This window comes from Caloenas nicobarica, chromosome 3, assembly GCF_036013445.1.
Source record: "Caloenas nicobarica isolate bCalNic1 chromosome 3, bCalNic1.hap1, whole genome shotgun sequence".
In the NCBI taxonomy this organism is placed as follows: Eukaryota; Metazoa; Chordata; class Aves; order Columbiformes; family Columbidae; genus Caloenas; species Caloenas nicobarica.
In genome coordinates, this window is record NC_088247.1 from 7,754,866 (window position 1) to 7,774,233 (window position 19,368).

General features: G+C 44.1%; 1 protein-coding gene across 2 annotated transcripts in view; it reads right to left on the reverse strand.

Annotated features, from left to right (window-relative positions):
- Positions 1-7,700: 7,700 nt before the first annotated feature.
- Positions 7,701-19,368, reverse strand: part of EVA1A (eva-1 homolog A, regulator of programmed cell death) — a 214,126-nt gene continuing 202,458 nt past the window's right edge. For both annotated transcript variants that reach the window (XM_065632205.1, XM_065632206.1), the window contains 2 exons: positions 16,518-16,691; positions 7,701-8,853 (listed from right to left, as the gene is read on the reverse strand). In XM_065632205.1, the coding sequence (XP_065488277.1) occupies positions 8,483-8,853; positions 16,518-16,691 (545 nt within the window). In that variant the 3' untranslated portion in view covers positions 7,701-8,482. The remainder of the gene's footprint in view (positions 8,854-16,517; positions 16,692-19,368) is intronic.

A 19,368-nucleotide genomic window follows, 5' to 3' on the forward strand; every position in this document is an offset into this window, starting at 1 on the left:
AGCACCAGCCCTGCTAAGCCATTTGCAAGAAGAAATGAGATATTTCTTTTTTTAAAGAAAACTTATTCCACACCAGAAAAAGTCTTCACTGATGAAAGAAGGTCATGTTCTGTAAATAAAACTCTTAAGGCTTGGGCTTTCTTCCAAACGGACTGTGTAGCCTACTTGAGACTGTGTCATGACCTACATTCTCCAGCCTTCAGAAGGACTATAGCTGGGAGGGATTTTGGAAGGCCTTGAGGTTGGGTAGTGGGGTACTTGGAGTCAAGGGACTCTCTCTTTTCCAAAACCTCTTGTTCTTCACAACTTCGACTCTTCTCTCCACCAGGAACCCCAGACGACAGCCACATCTACATCCCCCCAGCCTTCCCATGCTGCGGCCTGTCCCATCACTGCAGTCAGCCCTTTTCCTCCTATGCAGATCCCTCCATGCAGGGACAGCCACGATGCTGCCACCAGGGAGGAAGCAGAGCTGGAAGTGGGGAAACAATCTCGGAGGCAGTAGGAGGTTTGCGCTCCTGACTGCCCCCCACATGTTTGGTATGGAAGGACACAGGGTGTGTAGACAGATATGTTTGGGGCAGGAGGGAGTCGCCAAGGAGCAAGTAGCAGATTCCCTGATGGACCCCAGCCCTAAGCAAGTGGGCTGTGAAGAGGCTCAGCTTCACCAGCCTCATCCCTTCTTGTGCTGGTGGTGTTTGTCTTCCCCTGGTCCACAGGGCAACCTGCTAAGGGATCCAGCATGGATGGAACTGTAAACCCTGACATAGATCCAGACAGGAAAGCCTACTGAGATGTTGCTATAGTGCAAGAAGCATCAGGGCAGTCTCAAAAGTACACCAAGGTTGTAGGTGGCACTTCCAGGGTCTTGCAAGCCAGCATTCAATCTTCCCTCCTAGGAAAAGCATCCTCTGGAAGTGCTGTCTGGTGAGATCTTTAGTCTTCAGGTTCCATCATTAACAATCACTTTCTCTTGTTTTTTAGTCAGTTATCAGAAGCAAACTTGTCATTGCCAGATCACTTCCAGCTCCAGGAGAATATTCCTGCATTGGTTTTGCACGCAAAGTCACTGGTTCTGACTCACATTGGTTTGCTTGAGCCCTCTTGAACTTTTCTCTTAAATTACCCTTTTGAAAAATGCCAGAAATACACAGGTGCTTTACTGGTACTGTAACCACATTGGGAACTTGAACACCTACAACAGCTAAGGGCTGAAACAGCAACACTGACAGATACTTCTGGGTCTGTTACTTGGGGCAGTGCAGTGTGAATTCCAGAAATGAAAATTCACACGAAGGACATTTTAGAATAAACATCAGATGTCTCTGAGCTCTGCTGTTTCTGGGTGGTCTAGAGACTCTAAAAATGCAGGAGCTGGAGGAAGGAGAACTACTTTTGTCCTTTCTAAGCAATTTATTAATTTAAACAAAAGTCCCCCTACGCTGAGACTGGAGTGAGGACCATTCCACATAAAAAGAGATTTCAAAGACCTTTGCAAGAAATGGAATGTACAAATTGCTGCCTCTTTAAAAGCCAAAGGATGCTTTTCCAGCATGGCCCTGCATCCTCAGAAAAGTGCTGCAGGGAGTTTATATTTCACCCACGATACAGAATAGTATCAAACTCCAAATGCAACCAGAACATAAACAAGCCAAGACGGTGCTCTGCCAGAAATTGTAAAGAAATGTATCTTTCACTTAGATGTCCCATTTCAGGGTTTTTAAATGTCACTTTCCATCACATCATTATAGTTTATATTTCTTCATGAAGTCATAATAGAAAGGGAAAGGTGTTTTCTCATAGGTCAAAGAAAGAATTTTGACTTTGTTCCCATCTGCTGTCACTATTTGTCCTCAGAAAGCAGTTGCTCCAAAAACATAAGCTTATTATACAGGAGAAATTATTAAAGTTCTCAGGAGGTGCCAAAGTGGTAATGTTCGGAATTGGCAGAAGGTGCAAAGTCTTGGCAGAAATAGGTCCCTCTTAAGACGGTATTTGCCCTGTTCAAGCTCAGCCTCAACATGAGGATTTGCTTTCCTTCAGAGCCACCCAGTTTTGCTCAGAACAATATCCTTCAACAGGAAAAAAATCCCAAACCAGGTTTGGATTTTTCCCTTCCACTCCCCAATCAATGTGTTCTTCAACAGCAAAACGGTAGATCCAAAAATCCATTCCAGTGCCATGAAAAATGTGGGGTTGCCTCAGCAGTTAGTAGAAAACAGGTAGCACAGGTCCCCAACCAGCTAAGAGAAATAGAGAAAGAGGAGAGACCAGCCACAGGAATGTGGTCTGTTGCAATTTACTGTCCTGCCCATAGTTGGGCAATCTAGGGGGGAAACAGGAGGAGGAATGTAAGTTACTCAGCAAGCGAGGGATGTAGGAGGGACATCTCAAAGAAAAATGCTTCCAAAGAACGGATTAGGCATTAACACAATGTCATACCCCCCTCCATTCATTACAAGTTCCTCTACAAGAATGGCTCATGAGAAACTATTATATACTCCTTGGATAACTCACTTTTTAAATTAAGTTCTTTAAATTGAAACAAAAAAAAATTATCAAACGGAAGATTTTTGCAAAGCACTGTAGTTTAGACTCTCTTACTATAGAGTGGAGAAAATAAAACATGCTTGGGTTTGCCTAGTCTTGGGGGGCGATGCTGAGGCTTCCATTTTCCCAGTTCATTTTGTCATTGGGATGGAAGAGAAAAAAAGAAAGTATATTAAACCAAGCATAGAATCAGGTAGTGATTTTCTTGAATTAAAAATACCTCCATATTTTGAAATATTTTCTGGTTGATTTTGACCCTAACTCGAACCACCCTGAGTAGTTTGGGAAGGAATCATGTGCAAGCATACAAGTGGACAGTGAATCCATCACTGACACATACACATAGATGGGCAAATTACCACCAGTCCATTCCCACACCCCAATCAGTGATACCTCCAGCAATGAAAAATCAGATTGCCTCTCAGAGGCTGGCCCCAGACGAACAGGCCAGCACATCTTGCTGTATTTGACTGGTTGTAGTAACAGTGATGGAGGTCACGATGCTTGGCCATGCCCATGGTCATGATCACAGTGCCCCAGTATTAAGTCAATAGACTCTGGCCAGTAGAGTGTTGCTTTGTTCTGCTGGTTCTTATTGAAAATGCGGCACCAGGAAACCTTGTTTGGTGAGGACAGATGTGGCAGCAGAAGGTTCCTGTCCCCATCGCCAACCTGCTAAGGGATGTGATCAGAGGGTCATTATGGAACACGTTGGTCCATTACCTCTTCTCCTCTGGGGACCTTTCTGAGCTGCCCACTGGTGTGCAGACAGAAGGAAAAAATAATCAGTGCTGACATCCACCAAACTTGCCTCCAGAGCGGTGCTGGCCACATTTCCAAGACTTTGATCGAGGAATGTATCTTGTATATCCTCTCAGCAAGCAGACACCTCCCAAGGGAAATCATGGGCCAGTTGTACTCTTCTATCCTTGAGAACAAAACCAAGTCTGATTATCCATCCAGAGAAGCCCACACGGGAATTGTAAGGCTTTCATGATATGAGCAATTGTCCACTAGAATGCACTTCTGAGAGTATCCATCGCACATGCACCTCTGAGCAGCTTTCAGGTGGCCATGGTTCATCTAACACAGAACTCACAGTGATGTTGCACCAGTGACCCAGGGCTCCCTAAGGCAATACTCCACATGGGGATGATTACACCACTGTTGCTGGAATAGGTCTCTTCAGTGACAGGTAATTGAAAACCCCCAAAGCAACTGATTGGCTTAAATTCTACTAAAACACCAAATCCACTGAGAGGGAGTGAGCACCTTCAGACCAGGGTTGTAGTAAATGCACATATGGATGAGCTGTGGTGTAATGAATTAAAACCATTACTGCTTTTTTTGGTGAATTATGCTTAACTGTGACAATCTTTGAAACAACCACAGAAGCAGACTAATAGACAAAAAGGGAAGAAATTACATGAAGCTGCAAATATTCTAATGAGCGGACAGCAATACTGAGATTTCTTTGGGGGCAGTATCTAAGGACGCTAGAAACTCAGATTTGACTATTAAAACTTCACTATGATAGAGACCTCAGTAATGTTTGTGAGCAGAAAGATTTCTGGGCCAGTCTAAGGTGATTAATTTCTTGTGATGCCTCCAGAAGCTCAAGAGAGCCCAGGCAGCACAAAAGGAAATTCGGATTCCCCACAGCACCACGAGCCTACGCTTTAAATCCCAGCAGTACAACAGCTAAGCGAGCTCACTTTATTTATGTAGCCCCTGGGGTGCTGGGAAAGATGGCAGGCAAGGGGTTAAGTAGTGGCACTGTGGTTTCTGGAAGGGAAAGGCATGCCTCATTAACTGGCTGGAATTCATCGGGATATGAACACCAAGGTGGACATGGGAAAGGCAGCAAACTCCATATTACCGAGATTTTCAGGGTACATTGAACACAGGTCCGCCAAAGACATCAGTGTCGATGGACAGGATGATAGTGGGAGGTGAAAACAACCCTGAGAAGTCAAGGGCAATGGGGAATGAGCAGGAGAACACAGCAGGTATCTAACTGGAACAAACCACCTCCCTGTGGTTTCTCCATACATAACCATGACTTCTGTAACCAGCCCCATCTGGGACGCCAGACAAGTGGACAACAAGTGTGCAGTTGACTCTTCAAAGTCTGACCCATCATTTCCACATGTTCAGCTTGTCCCAGGAGAAGTATCCTTAATTTTCCAACCCATCACATTCATTTACAAAGCTAACATGCGACAAGTTATCAAACTGTAATTGAGTGACTCTGTGGTTACTAATCCACATATCCTATCATTTGTAGAAGCATGAAAGTGTCCAGGTGTGTAGCACAGGCACTTCCCAAGGCTCACCTGCCGTGAGCCTGCAGCCCAGCGGACAGTACACAGTAACAGCAATGCTATGTCCTTTAAAGATAATATAATGTGGTTCCCCTTATTACCAACTGGCCAAGCAACTCAGAGTCCAGGAGTGCTCTGCTATCCTCCATTATAAAATTATAAAAGCAGTCTGAGGCATGAAGAATAGATTCACATGGAAAAGGACCTCAGCACCATTTTATCCAAAAGGTCACGGATTAGGAAATTCATTCATGATACAGGGAAAGCTGATTTCAACTCCTTTATCTGTCTTGGGGAATACGAAGAGTGTTATTTTGGAAAATGTATCTCACTTTAATGTAAAAAATTACATGAGCATGGAGGTAAGAGAGCAGAGCTATTCATAACCTCCTACAAGAGGGTTTCACATTAGCTTGGTAGAAAAGTATGTATTCTCTGCTCTCTGGCTCTACGAGTGTTTAAATGTTTCATATGACACAGTGAGTACAACACAAAAGATTGAAACCAGACGATTCCAAAGCTCTGTGTGCTTAGGATACTCTTTAGTGGGGTGAGAAATATGTATTTGACCCACTCCTGCAGTGAATCCAGATATTCTACACTCCAGGTGAATGTTTTTGCTCCATTGGTTTATAGAGTTGAAGGCAAACCACCAACTCCTGCCCCACGAATCTCAGTTGTGTTTTTTTTCCCCCAGACAAACTATTCATCACTTTTGGGACAAATCCAGAAATACTTACAGAATGACTTAAAGTCTTTTACTTACAGTAGCTCCAAGGATTGTATTTCTTTCTTTTTCTTTAGTCAAAGCCTTTTTAGAAATGCATGGCCCTGAGACAAAAGGAGCTAAAAGGTAAGAAAAAGTGTTGCACTTGCTGTGAAGATGGTGAGTTTACTTCTTTTACATCTTTTTACCTAAGGCAAGGCTGAGCTGGGCTTGTCTGCTCAACTCTGAAAGGCAACACGCGCAACCTGCTGCTTTGTTTTGCAGGAAGATTTACAGCAGCACTAGCAACGCTAAGGGAGGATTGTTCATCCATTTGTAGCTGGGATTCAGCTGTGATTTACATTTGAAGGAGGTATTTTAATCCCTCAGTTGCGTATGAGGTACACTCAGGCTTACTGCACTTGCTCTTTCCTCTAGTCAAAAGAAGTCATTTGGGAAAATCATATCCATAAATCCATTCATTTATAGCATTTTTTTAAATCAGTTTTGCAAGTTTTCTCCCAGGACACAGCACTCCAAATCTGAAAATTTGCTGTCCCTTAATCACCAAGGTTGAGGGGCTGCTTCTTGTTATGGGGGAAACACACAGCCAACAAAACTGATCCCACTGACCTCATCCTGTCATTTTGCTCCTTGACACCCTCAGCAGAGCACCTTCAACATTCTGGCTAAAGGACAGCATCTGGTGACACAGACAGCGTTTGAGACCTGCCTCTTGCTTTATTTCTAAACACGACAAATTTTTTAATGCAAAATTACATCTCAAGTCAATACTGAGTCTTTCCATTTGAACCTTCATGGGTCCAGGACCAGGAATTGCTCTGCAGTCCTGGTATTGTCCTCCCAGCTGAAGCCACCTCTAACCTGCCAGCCTTATCTCTGACCTAACCTGCCAGCCTTATCTCTGACATTACCATTACCACCAGTTGCAGTTACTCAACTTTGCTCTTACTCTGCAGGAGTCAGGAGAAGTAGTTGTGGGCACTTCAAATGCAGCTTTCCTCAGCCAGAGAAGGACCCCCACAGTGACCCCAAAGAGTGCCAAGAAGGCCCTTGGTGACAGGGGTCTGTCCCCACTATGCAGATGTTTGGAATACAATGAGAACCCTTGCAACCACTATCTAACATCCCCAGTTGTCTTGTAGGCTGTTCCGCCCATCTTCATCTCTCCTCGAGGCTAGGTGAAAACTCTGGGCATTCAGAGCTTTTGGTCATTATTTGCTTTGCCAGAATTTTGTGAACTCTTAAGACATAAGCATGCCTAAATGACTGAGAACATCCCAAACTCATGCAGGCTTGTGCAGACTTGAAAAAGCATCAGGTTTTATGACGGATGTGAACTGGTGCTTGGGAGTGACTAACAAGCACGTAGATAGTGAGTAGGGTGATGATATCCCATTGAACACTCCATGGGACAACTGAAGCAGCAATAAAATATATTTCACTTTTTTCTTTTTTTTTTTTTTTCTTTTTGGTTCATTTAACATTTGTTTCTGCCTCAGGTACGATTTGGGTCTAAGGAACAGACTCAAAGCATCATGAAAGGACTGGAACTCTTTCGTTTGGTGCAGGTAGGCTTTGGGATAGCCCCTTGAGAACCGACACGTTGCTCAGCTGCTCCTGCCCATGTGCACCACAGAAGTAGACAGACAGGCTGCAGCCAAAGGAAAAAGTGCCTCCAGGTTCCTGCATGCAAAAGATGTCAGTCTTGATTGGCTGCAGAGGTGTGCTACTCTTCCAAAGCATCTCCCTTGAGCAACACCTATGCCAAAAGTCAGGATTCAAATTCAAATGTATTGAAGCAAACCAGAGTTTATTTAGCATTTATTATCCATTCTGTTGTCATATGTGGCTTCTTCTGCCTCCATTTTCCTCTGGTAAACATAGACCTTTTCTTTTTTAATTTTTTTTAATAAAATATATAAAACATTGTGCATTGCTATCCATAGGAAAACTGTAGTTTAACAACAACAAAAACAAAAAAAGAATAAGGCACATTCCTGTGCAGCATCTTCAAATATATATATATATATTTAAAACAAAACAAAAAGAAAAGCCTTTTCAACCTCTTTGAGGTTGTTAACTTCTCACTAGTCACTGACACATCTCTTATATTACCATAATTTCACTGTAGGAGGTGGGTTGGGTTGTGTTTGACAGGGCCAGCAGGGAGAATAGACTCAAAAAAATAATAGGATTTTATCCCTGAGGTGTCAGTAAAAAAAAAAAAATGTTCCCATTGAAAAGGAAGATAAAAAGACAGCCATAAATAACTGAATACACTATGGCAAACATCCAAGCACCGAGATGATATCACGATGGAAGAATCTCCCTCCCCCATCTCTCAGTTCTTAACAAGTCATATTTGCAGTTGGGTTTTAATTAGGTTAATCTCATGGCTTCTGAAGTCACAAGACAATCGGTCAGGATGCACTTCCCCCTCCCTTCCCAAATCACCTTTCCAGATTTGTTGTTTTGTTCACAATTCTCCCGCAGTCCTCAGGAAAGGGAAATCAAAAAATCCCAAATTAACACCAAAACCTGGGCAACCTCTCTCCCCAGCCAGAGAGGAGCACTCAAACCACAGCATGCTAAATCCCATGTCCCACATGGGAGGACTATAATTGTCACCTTCTTGCCTGCTACTAAGAAATGAAGTTGGCAACCACCTCTGTTGTAACCAGAAAGTGTCCGTGAAGAGGACAGCAGAGAGAGCAATATGTCAGGGAGACCGGGGGAAGGTTTATTGCTGTCCATCCACACTGCTCCATGCCTGAAAAGAAAAGGAGAGACTCCCATGTAATATTCATTCCCTCCCTCTCCTCTATCACACGTGGAGGAGCCCTAGGGCGCAGGGCAGGATGGTTGGACTTCCCATTGCTTAGTAGTAACGATTGAGGCTCCTGGTCCCTGGGATGTCAGGCTGGCCATTCATCCAGATCTCCCGAATGATGCGCTCCCGCTCCTCCAGCCGCTGGGCTCGCTCCAGCTCCTCCGCTGAAGTGAAGACGTTCATGTTCAAAGTCCTCTCAAACCTGCGGTGCCTGCGGGCCGACAGGTCCGACGTGGTGTCCGAATCGTCATCGCTGTCGCTGCTGTCGCTGTCGCTCTCCCGCTCCCGAGGAGGTTTTTTGGTGGAGGAGCGTTTGCAGTCTGTTCGGCAGGACACCCTTAGCACCAGGGCCAGCAGGGTCAAGACAAGTCCAATGCACACTCCGGAGACAAAATACAGAGCGGCTCGCTCGGGGTTTTCTGAGAGGAGAAAGGAAATGATTGTCAAGAACAAATCTTAAAGGTTGGGGGTTTAGATTGGGTATTAGGAAAAATTTCTTCACGGAAAGGTTTGTCGGGCATTGGAACAGTCTGCCCGGGGAAGTGGTGGAGTCACCATCCCTGGAGGGGTTTAAAGGACACATATATGAGGTTCTTAGGAACATGGTTTAGTGCCAGTGTTAGGTTAATGGTTGGACTCAATCTTGAGGGTCTCTTCCAACCAAAATGATTCTGCGACTCTAGATTAAAAGAACAAAACACACGCAGCTCCTCTGTGCACACACCAGCCTTGGTCTCTGGTGGGGTGGAGTTTCTAATGGTTGCTTTACTTCCACACCCTCCTTTGCCTCCTGCCCCAGGGAAATCAGGGAGGGGAATTTAAGTGGTGGATTTGCTGCCAAGGCCCTTGCCCACATGCAGAATGTGGGTTCGCTGCAGTCGTGTCTTGGAGTTGTCTGGAAGGGGAAAGAGCAGCCCGCAGAATTAAATGCTAATTCTTGTGGCTGTGCGAGCAGGGTTGACACCGGGCTGCTGCACAGCCAGCAGCAGCTAGATGCATCTCTCTGTCGCATCCATTATCATCATACGAGGAATAAAGACGATTACAAAGCTTTATACGCTCTCTGTGCTGTGATCCAGCTGAAATGGGAAGCCTTGCAGCATGGAAAAATGCATATTATTTATTCATAGGTTTCATTTGCTTATCTAAGGCAAGTGTGCTGGCTTTCCACCCAGGCCACCAAAACGTGTGTCTGTGCTACACAAGCATAGCTGGAGTCAGTGCACTGACAGGGTGAATCCTGCAAAGCCACATTTCAGAGGTCATATAAGAAGTCTCCAAAGGACACACAATGCCTTTTCAACTAGGTCATCTTGTTTATTTACTACCTTTTTTTTTTTTTCCTGGTTCATGGGACTATTTAGAAGCATAATTATGACAAATGTTGTTACTGCAGTTTCCCTGGGCTGAATCATTTCAGTTTATAGGTATAGTGAATGGGTGAAGATGAATCAAGCAGAAGTGTCAAGGCCAGCTCTACTCCACTGTGTCTGCTGGAAGTCCTGAGTTCAAGGATGGAGTGAGTTCCTCAGATGAGTCCTATTCCCTTGAACTCACTGATGGAGCTGTAACTGTCCCCACCAGTCTGACATTTGGTCCCAGGAGATCTTCATAACTAAAAGACTCCACTCTACCTCCACTTCACCACACTGTGCTTTTAGAAACTGCCCTCTCCAGCTGAATTCCTTAAAGAAAAGTTTGCAGAAGGTCAACTGGAAACCATTTGGAGATATTCAAAACTTGACAGGACAAGACCCTGCTCTAACTTCAAAACTTGGCTCTAAATTTGAAGTTGGACATGTTCTGAGTAGGGGGTTGGACCAAGTCACCCGTGGAGATCCCTTCCAGCCTAAATTATTCTCTAATTCTGTGGTCAGAACCAGAACACTGACTTATGCGTGGTTCAAGGTCGAATGCCTGGAGGTGTTCATGGAACAGTTAGACAGATGAAACACCTTTGTGCTTCTCACTTTTCTCCTACCAAACAACTCTCAAAAGGTGACTGAGAGGTCAAGGTGGAGAAAGATGCCATGATAGTCTGAAATCTGGCTAATAAAACACAAGACTGTTGCTAGAGTAGTAAGTGTGGACAGCATGGGGAAAAAAAAAACAAAGGTTGAAGAAAGTCTCCAAAAAAAAGGAGGGAGGAGAGAACTGCAGGAGATGCAGTCAACAAGTCCAGAAAAATAAAGAGGAGAGAAACACAGCAGTAATTGGAAGCTTAAGTGACACCAAAGCCAGAAGTTTTAAGCTTTGACAAAAGTGATACAGAAAAAATCCAAAGGTAAAAGCGGAGATACCAGAGCACACATGAAGGATGTACCATTGGCTCTTGTAGCAGTATGGCTGAGTGAAGTCCTGGCTCCCGTGAAGTTAGTAGTAATTCTGAACTCAAGGGGCGGAACTCAAATTAAAACAGCAGCAAAGCTGCTGCCCATCTGGTACTGTTTGAAGAGTAAAGTGGTGTAAACCCAGAGATTTGGAAACCGCAGAAAAAGTAGAATCACAACCCAATATTGCTTTTACCTCCGTATGCAATATAACTCAGGACTGTAATTGCAAAACTTTCTCTGCAAGTGGGCCTAAGGAGGACACACAGAGTGTGGGAAGGACAAATGAGCAGAACTGATCTGCTTGTCCTGGAAGATACTTGCTCTGCCTGGCTGACGGGATGCCAGGCACACTTCCCTGAGCATCATGTTCCTGTGCATACATGGGCTTGATTTGGTTGCATTAGTTCCACTGCTCACTCTTTTAAAGCAACTCATTAAAAAAAAAAAAAAAAAAAAAAAAAAAACACACCACCAAAAAAACCCCCAACAAACACATGGACTGCAACCTTAGACAGACACGTCATTTCTGTTCCCCTGTTTTTGTCCATGTCCTGCTTTTCCTTTCTCCTCCACGTTCCTTTTTCCAGGCTACTGTATGCAGCTCATGAGCAAGCTGCACTTCGATTGCTACTTAAGCAACTATTTTTCATCCCCTGCTTGTGCTTGTACGTACAGCCCTTCATGCAGTGTGATAGCTTGTAATTGAATCTTTGGGCTCTGGTGGCATTTATGAGCTCCTATGGATAATCTGTCAACATTCGAGACACTGTCTGGACTTCCTCACTGAGCTGTAACCCTACATTCAACTGCAATTTTGGCATTTATCATACACACAATCCACTTGCACAGCAACATCTTCTTTTTTTCACAGTAGAAAGAGCAACTTAAGCTAAAAGCCACGGGCTCTGCTTTTTCTCAGTTGAAGCAGACAAGTCAGCAATAGCCTAGATTTGATCATCATACCGACACCGAGGCCCATCAAAATACTCATTATATTTGAAAAAAAAAAAAAACAAACTCTTTAAATGTGTATGGACATCAGTAACAGGAGTTAACATAATTTTCATATGCATTCGTGTGTGTGAGTACACCCATTAACACATGGATTTTGACCACTGTAGCTTTTCCTTCCACTGCTGTGGATGACAGCTCAGAGCTAAGTTTTTCTCCTAAACTTCTGCAGGACCCAGTTGCTGTTAGTTTCTTTAGCTGGGGTTACTTTTCCCTTTCCTGGTATTTCTCTTTCATGACTAAAAGCATTGACGAAAATGTCACTGATTCAAGCTGGAATTTAATCCATGCAGACAAAAGATATACGCTCTTTATAACCCTCTATACAAAAGCCACCATTTTCTAGGTGCTCAAACTGGCCAAAAATTAGAAACACATTTTATTTTGTTTTTCCAACCAAACCAACAGCAATTACGGAGCCTGTTTCCTGAGGGCTAACAATCTGCTGGGAGCATCAGCCCAGACTGCCGTTAATTCCTCAGGAAATGCCCCAGGCCAAGGTTCTTATTGCTATTATAATAAATTGTTTCAATAAATAAAAACCAATCTGGGCATTAACACTGCTGGTTTCCTGTGATGGCTTCATGTGTTCAGAAACCTTGGTGGGGAAGAAAATTTCAGAGGGCCCCAGTAAAAGGTTCAGCATTAAGCATGGCCAGACAAACAGTAGGAGCAATATCTTCTAGGGAATTTACAGTTAGCCCCACAAGCTGCCGAAATCCCCTGGTAGAACAGCGGAAGCTCTCCAGGAGCCCCTTGTTAATAAGGCTCAGGCCAAGCAGTCTAGAAGTTGGAATGATCTCCCCTGGCTTGTTTTTCAAAAGCCCCGTGTTAATAACTTGGCAGCAATGCCTTGCTTGTGGAAGAAGAATAAAACAGGGATTTGTGGATGTTTCCCTCCAGCTACTTCAGCCTGAATGCAACAACAAGACGGGAAGAAGTCCCCTGTCCAAAGGGAGGCACTGGAAGTGCTCTGATACGAGGTTTAATATTTATATAACCATGAGGGATGGTTCTGGTCTTGCTGGTGGACTGTGACTGCAAAGACAGTTCCAGCTGCCACTGAGACTGGTGAAGTCTTTCCAAAGGCTCAGATAGGTTTTGGAACAGGTCCATAACAAATAACAGATCTGAGGTTTTTCAGGCAGAGATTGCATATCATTAAAAACCTAATTCTACAAAGAAAATCAGCTTTAAAATTAAGGGCATCCCTGAGTGTTTCGCAGGACTGAGCTCTAAATATTTATTGTTTGATCAGCTGATAAATTCACTCCTCATTGACATTGTTCACTCTTTCTCCCTGTTTCTGAAGAAATGTTGTTTTCAAGGTTCTGGAAACTGGGATAAGACTAACATCTAACTGGCTTGGATACTCCTAACCCTAATGATTGCTGCATACACATTTGATGGTGAAAACCAATAGTCCTGCAAAGAGGCTTTGCTTCCTGCTCTGCTGTGATACTTCACTCCTCAATAGGAACATTTCCAACTTTTGTATGGGAACATCAGTCAAAAAAGATGGTGGAAATGAGCACAGAGGCTTTCACTAATGTTGGCTCTGTGCACTGCAAGACTCTGCACATGTCAACAGTGCCAGTGACTCAAACCTGCCATTTTGTGCAGAAAATGTGAACACTACTGAGCAGAGAGGGGATACCACTGATTTGTGGATGCTCTCCCCAGACTACAAGACACCCACTTCCAGGAATCAGGAAAAGCATTAATAGTACAAGTGGATCATCCTTTCAAGCATGTGCTTTACCCATGAAATACCAAGTGCCCGTATCTCCTTTTCCGTGGAGTGGGTCTGAGGGTATACACAACGCTTTGCCCCAACACAAAAATGCCTTTATATGTTGCCTCGGCCTATTTACAATTTTTTTCTTGCAAAGTTCTGTTTTGAAGCCAACTCATCAGCACAGGGAAGCCCTGAATACAGCACTTTCAGTCTGCAGAGTTTACCTGAGGGACGTTTTTAGTGTTATGAAACAGAGCGGTTCTTGCAGTAATGTTTCCCTTTGGCACCAAGGCTGTGGTCAGGAGTGGTGGGAAGATGTATGAACCAGAACCAGCCCTCCCTGGCCACCCAATATCCTGCCTCTCCTGAGCCACTATAATGACTCCTCTATGGACATCAACAGCTGCTGTGGCTTAAGCCGCCTTCAGGGCCCCAAACTCAGGCAAGCACAAAAATTTCCAACTGTTTTGCTGCTCAAAATCTGCAGTAAGAAGGGGGATGGCTTTGCAGTGCTCTAGTTTTGTGCAGATGATATTTGTGCCCTGTGATACAGCTTGTCTTTGAACTTATAATCTAAAACCTCTCCATATTCACATATACCAAAATAAACCATGCCAAATCCATCCTCTCTGCTAAAAGCAGAGGACTAAATTACATGCAGCAGATAAAAATGGTTTATGGCATCTGCCGTTTCAATCCATGGGACAGGCATCAAGTGTTTTGTAATAAATAACAAAATGAACATATGTATTATTGAGACTAAAACCCATCTAACAGCCATGGTTATGTGCACTGGAAAGCATGAGAAACAAGTTCCTGATCTCATCACTGAAAACCTGGAAACTGGGAAGTCGTAAGGTCTGAGTTTTATTGATTATTTGATATCCAGTAACTGTGAACACCTCATCTTCACTGTGAGGGTGGCGAGCTACTGAACAGGTTGCCCAGAGAAGTTGTGGATGCCCCATGCCTGGAAGTGTTCAAGACCAGGTCGGATGGGACTTTGAGCAACCTGGTCTAGTAGAAGGTATCCCTGCCCATGGAAGGGGGTTGGAACTATATCATCTTTAAGGTCCTTTTCAACCCAAACTATTCTACAGTTCTATGATTCTACAATCACATGGAGACCACACCATGAGAGGGCAAGCAAATCCCACAACGACAAGACAGTTAAAGCCATCCTTATTTATTATTTGTGCTACAGTAAAATCTAGAGGCTCCTGCCAAGACTGACACCTTGTGAAGGGGATGAATTGAGGCCTTGTGCCCTACAAAACGAATGCAGAGTCGAAGAGTTCTGCTGTGGTAAATAGAAACAAAGTCCATGGGGTATCATCATCAGCCCTGAATCACAGTCCCAACTGTCCCTAACCAGAAATCCTACAGTCTTCTGCTACCTGTTACTGTTCAGATGGGGAAAATAATATTAACAACATTTCATTTTATAGTCAGGTTGGGAAAGCAGGTATTTTCATGTCAAAAATGGCAGCTGTAGGTAAGAGGGCGGGAGAAGTGTGATAGACAGAAAACTCCTTTAAAGTTTGCTTTTTCTAATCTTTCCTTAGAGAAGCGCGTGCAAGAAAAAAATATATCTTACTCAACTATCTTTTGTGAAGAACACTACTAATTGCACTTAAGCTACCTGCTTCTTAAAGATGTCATGAAAAGATGGATCCTGATGTCACCATTGGACGTGCAGAAGGGTAGAAATTTGGATTCACCGTTCATGGTCCTTTTAGAAGGACCATCCACTAAATGTGCAGAAACACTCTTACCAATCTACTCAGTAATTCCAAAATGCAAAGCCCAAGTTATTTGTTTCAAGTTCATATACTTGTCTGTAGCAGCACAGTGGTATTTCAGCAAGAGCAAGGCACCAAGCATACATTAGTGTTTAATGAATTAGCAGATTGAGTGGCACACAGACACGAAAAGCTACCTCACAAATATTGGAGTTTTAGTTATATAGACCTCAGTGCTCCAGAATAGCATAATTGCTCTACAGTGGTGCTAGCAGACTGGCCACAGTACATAGAATTATTAACAGCATGTAGTAAAGGAGCAACACATTAATATTGCTAGCAAGGTAATATTACTTGGCAATAAACATTGCAAGGTAATAGGCACACAAACTTTTCATTAAACAAATGTCGAACACTCTGCATAAGAAAAAGTGACCACAAACAGCTCGTCCTGCCTCAGGGTGGGGGGGAGGATAGTTACACAGAAACCAAGGGCCTCATTCTGTGGAAAGCAGCAAAGATTGGCCTAAAATATGCCGAATTAGTATATCTGATGCTATTCAGCCAGCACGTTTCCTTTTTTTTTATTAGGTCCTCCAACTCAATCCCTATTGCTGACAAGGTACCTCACGCAATTATGGGATGGGAAATATTTGCACTACGTCACCTGTCTCTACTGTACTTTTTGCTATCAATGGTATTGACCCCAAGCACTCAATAGGGCACATAATCTTTATTTCAACTTTTAAAGTGAATCTTATTAGAAGACTGTTCCTCTGCTACTTAAAAGGTACACGTGGGTGAAAAATAAACTGTGATCCAAGGAAATCTTACTCTAAACTAGATTTAAATATACAATTAAGCAGACTCTCAAGTTACTTCATCTTCACACTTCTACTGAAGATAAGCCAAATTCTCTTAAGCAGGGTAATGATCTGAGTGCTGCTTATTTTCCAAATTACAGGACAACAAGCTTGACTCCCTAATGAGCCAGGCTTTGATCTCCAGGAAAATGGAGCATTAGGAATAATACCACATATAAGATTACATTGTATTTAACTTCAGACGAGAGTAAATCCAGTGGAAAGCAGAGCACAATAAACCCTGTTATATACTGTCTGCTAGAGCTGCCCTGGTCAGGGTTTTCAAGGGGGAATTTGCTGAGAGATGAATGAAAAATAGAAACAGCTCAAAGAGGCAGATTTAGCCCTAAGGTGACTGTGAAACGGAGGCTCATTTGAGGGTCTACAAAGACCTACCGGTGATGAAGGCATAGGCTGCTAGGATGTTGCTGAGCAGGGCCATCTCCGTGCTGACGCCCACGGGCTCCATGCTGCTGTTGAGCGCCGGCAGTTGTGTCTCATCCACGGGGAGCAGGAAGGGAGTGTTGTCTAGAGGGTAGAAAGTGGCCGATCTCCCTTTCTTCTTCTCTGCTTTGAAACAGAAAGGGAATGAGGAATGAGGCATGTGCCCCAGCCCTACCCTGCCCTAACCCCACCAGGTCAGCATCAGCTCTCAGAAATCTGGAGGTGCTCAACAGCAAGCCACCCAAGTTTTCTCCTTTTTTGGGGGGCAACAGAACCTTCTCAGGTAGCTTCAGCTGAGCACATACCCTGTCTGCATCCAGGCAGCATCTTCTCTCCCCCGTCTCCTGCTCTTTCATGTCACCACTTAGACACACCCACCTACGCTACAGCAAATACATGGTCAGGTTTCCTTTTTCTTATTTAAATCAAAGGAGCCTTTATCAACAGTGGATTCAGCTAAGCTCGTAACAAGGACTGGAAAACACAGGCAGAGCCGGCAACCCTCTGCTGGTGTCACGCTGTAGCGACCCATCCACACCTGGCAAACAGACGTGCTTTCGCTCCAGCCTTCGCGGGGAAGGGCAAACCTGAGTTTATGACTTCCTTCAGAAGCCCACTCGTATTGTGTTTCACCCAGACACCATTTCCCCTTTGGAGAGGTGAGTGAACATGGGTTAATGATTTGATTTTATTTGTTGAAGACTGGAGCTAAGGAGGCAGCTAATTCCAGGAGGCTCAAAGAGACCCTTTCAGCCCTTATCAGCTCGCTGCTGAGTGCTCCCCACACCTTGATCCGGAGGCAGACACCCCCGCTAGTCACAAAACGCTAATTGTTTTAAACGCACGAAAAAGTCGGTGCACAGGATCCAGCTCCATCACCCACATGATTGTTTAACTGTAGCTATTACAGGTTTTCAGCCTCCTTTCCCTGGGTATCTGTTTCTGGCCAGAAGCAAACAGCTCACCATAAAATCACAGACATGCACCTGGCTTCTACTTATCTGTAGGTATTAAATTCAGGAAGCTGTCAGGTCCTTTTCCGATAATGCCATCAGTGCCATGCAAGCAAAGCCACTCTGACAGCAGTCCTGATGGGAGATGGTCTGTGTTCACTTGCTGCCTGATCCACCTCCTTTCCCTGCAATCCTGGCAGCGTGAGACATCACATTCAGCTTCCCGCCGTGCGTGCCAGCAAGTGGCTCAGCCCAGAGAAGCAGTAACAGAAGTCGAGGGGTGTCAAAGAGAACAGGTAATACCGGATGGAGAGGGACTGAGAGCATGAACGTGCACGCAGTGATGCCATCTCCTGATCTGCCTGGGAGGAGAAGCAAACGGGATGGATGTCCAGGTGTTGCTGCAAGGGATCGGCCCCAAGGAATGTGGCACGGTTTTATCTCTGCCACCCAATAGCTGTGTGGCCTTGGGAAAGCCACGTTAATGACAAGGTGTTAATGACTGGCCCTGAAGCAAAGTTTTTAAACATGGGTGCCTGAGTGGCTGATACAAAAGGGAAAAATATCACAAGAACCTCTTGCTTTAGGAGAACAGAGATCATGGAAGATCAGTGGTATAAATGGAGACAGTGGGGCACGTTCAGCAGGAAATCAACAGCAAAGTTTTGGAAAATGTTTTAATTTAGATATAGGCACCAATGTGCCCTCTAAACTTTCCTTTTTTCTCCCTGTCTGGTAAATCTATGCCTATATAAGCAGTTGGACTTTTCTCTACCACTGTTCCTGCAAATAAATCCATGGAAGCAGGGTAAATTTTTAATTTCTAAAAACTGAACCTAAAAACTGGACACTTCAGAGTATCTCAGGCAGCACTATGCATCTAAACTGAGACAACGGAATCCTGCCATTAGTTGACAGATCCTAGAGAGTCATTCAGCTCTCCCCATAGCAGACACTTAAAACTTGAGGTATTTGCTCATACACAGACATCTACACAGAGATGGCAGGTATGAGAAGGGACATAGGGAAAACTTTCGCCCTTCTAGGGCAGCACCTAGAAGCCAGGTGAACATCCCAGGTCATCTCAAATGACACATTTATGTGGGGGTAACTGAATCCTGCCTCAGATGTCTACATACTGAGGTCTGGCTCTAAACTAGTTAATCTTAAATCCCTTTATAATTAATCACAATGAAGGGCACCACCAGGATATAATCCCATATATATTTCATGACCATATATCTCATCATAAAGAGGACCGCTGAGTTAGGTGGCTCCAGGTTCCTGCTAGGTCTTTGAGAGTTTTCTACAACTCTGCATTAAAGTCCAGTTAATGTGGCTGGATTGCAGCTGCACAGAGCTCGTAGGACACAAACCTGGGGGCTCTGAGCCATGTTCTATCACATGTCCAGTTCTGGGTTAGTGACAACCCACCTGCCCCTCACTATCAGTACATTCACTGGATCTCACTAGAACTAATGTTTAAATTATACTCACAGTCAGGACTTCCCTGTGCACATGTGCTACATCAGCTGGGAAAGGCTCAGATGGACATTACTGCTGGGTTTTGAACAGCCCTTGTAAACCATGCTGTGCAATAATCGTGTCTTTTAAGAGAGAGAGTAAGGCATAATTCCTCTCATGCGAGATGTAAGAATGTTTTTTTCTTCTGACTTATACAAAGAACAGATGCATTCAAACAAGTTTCTAAATGAATACTTGTCTGCATATACTACACTCCGGCAAAGAGCACCACAAAACCACAGAACTGGTTTTGTCATCTGCAGGATTGTACAAGCACAGACAAGGAGCACAGAAAATGACTGGGGTTATGCAGGAGGGAAAAAACA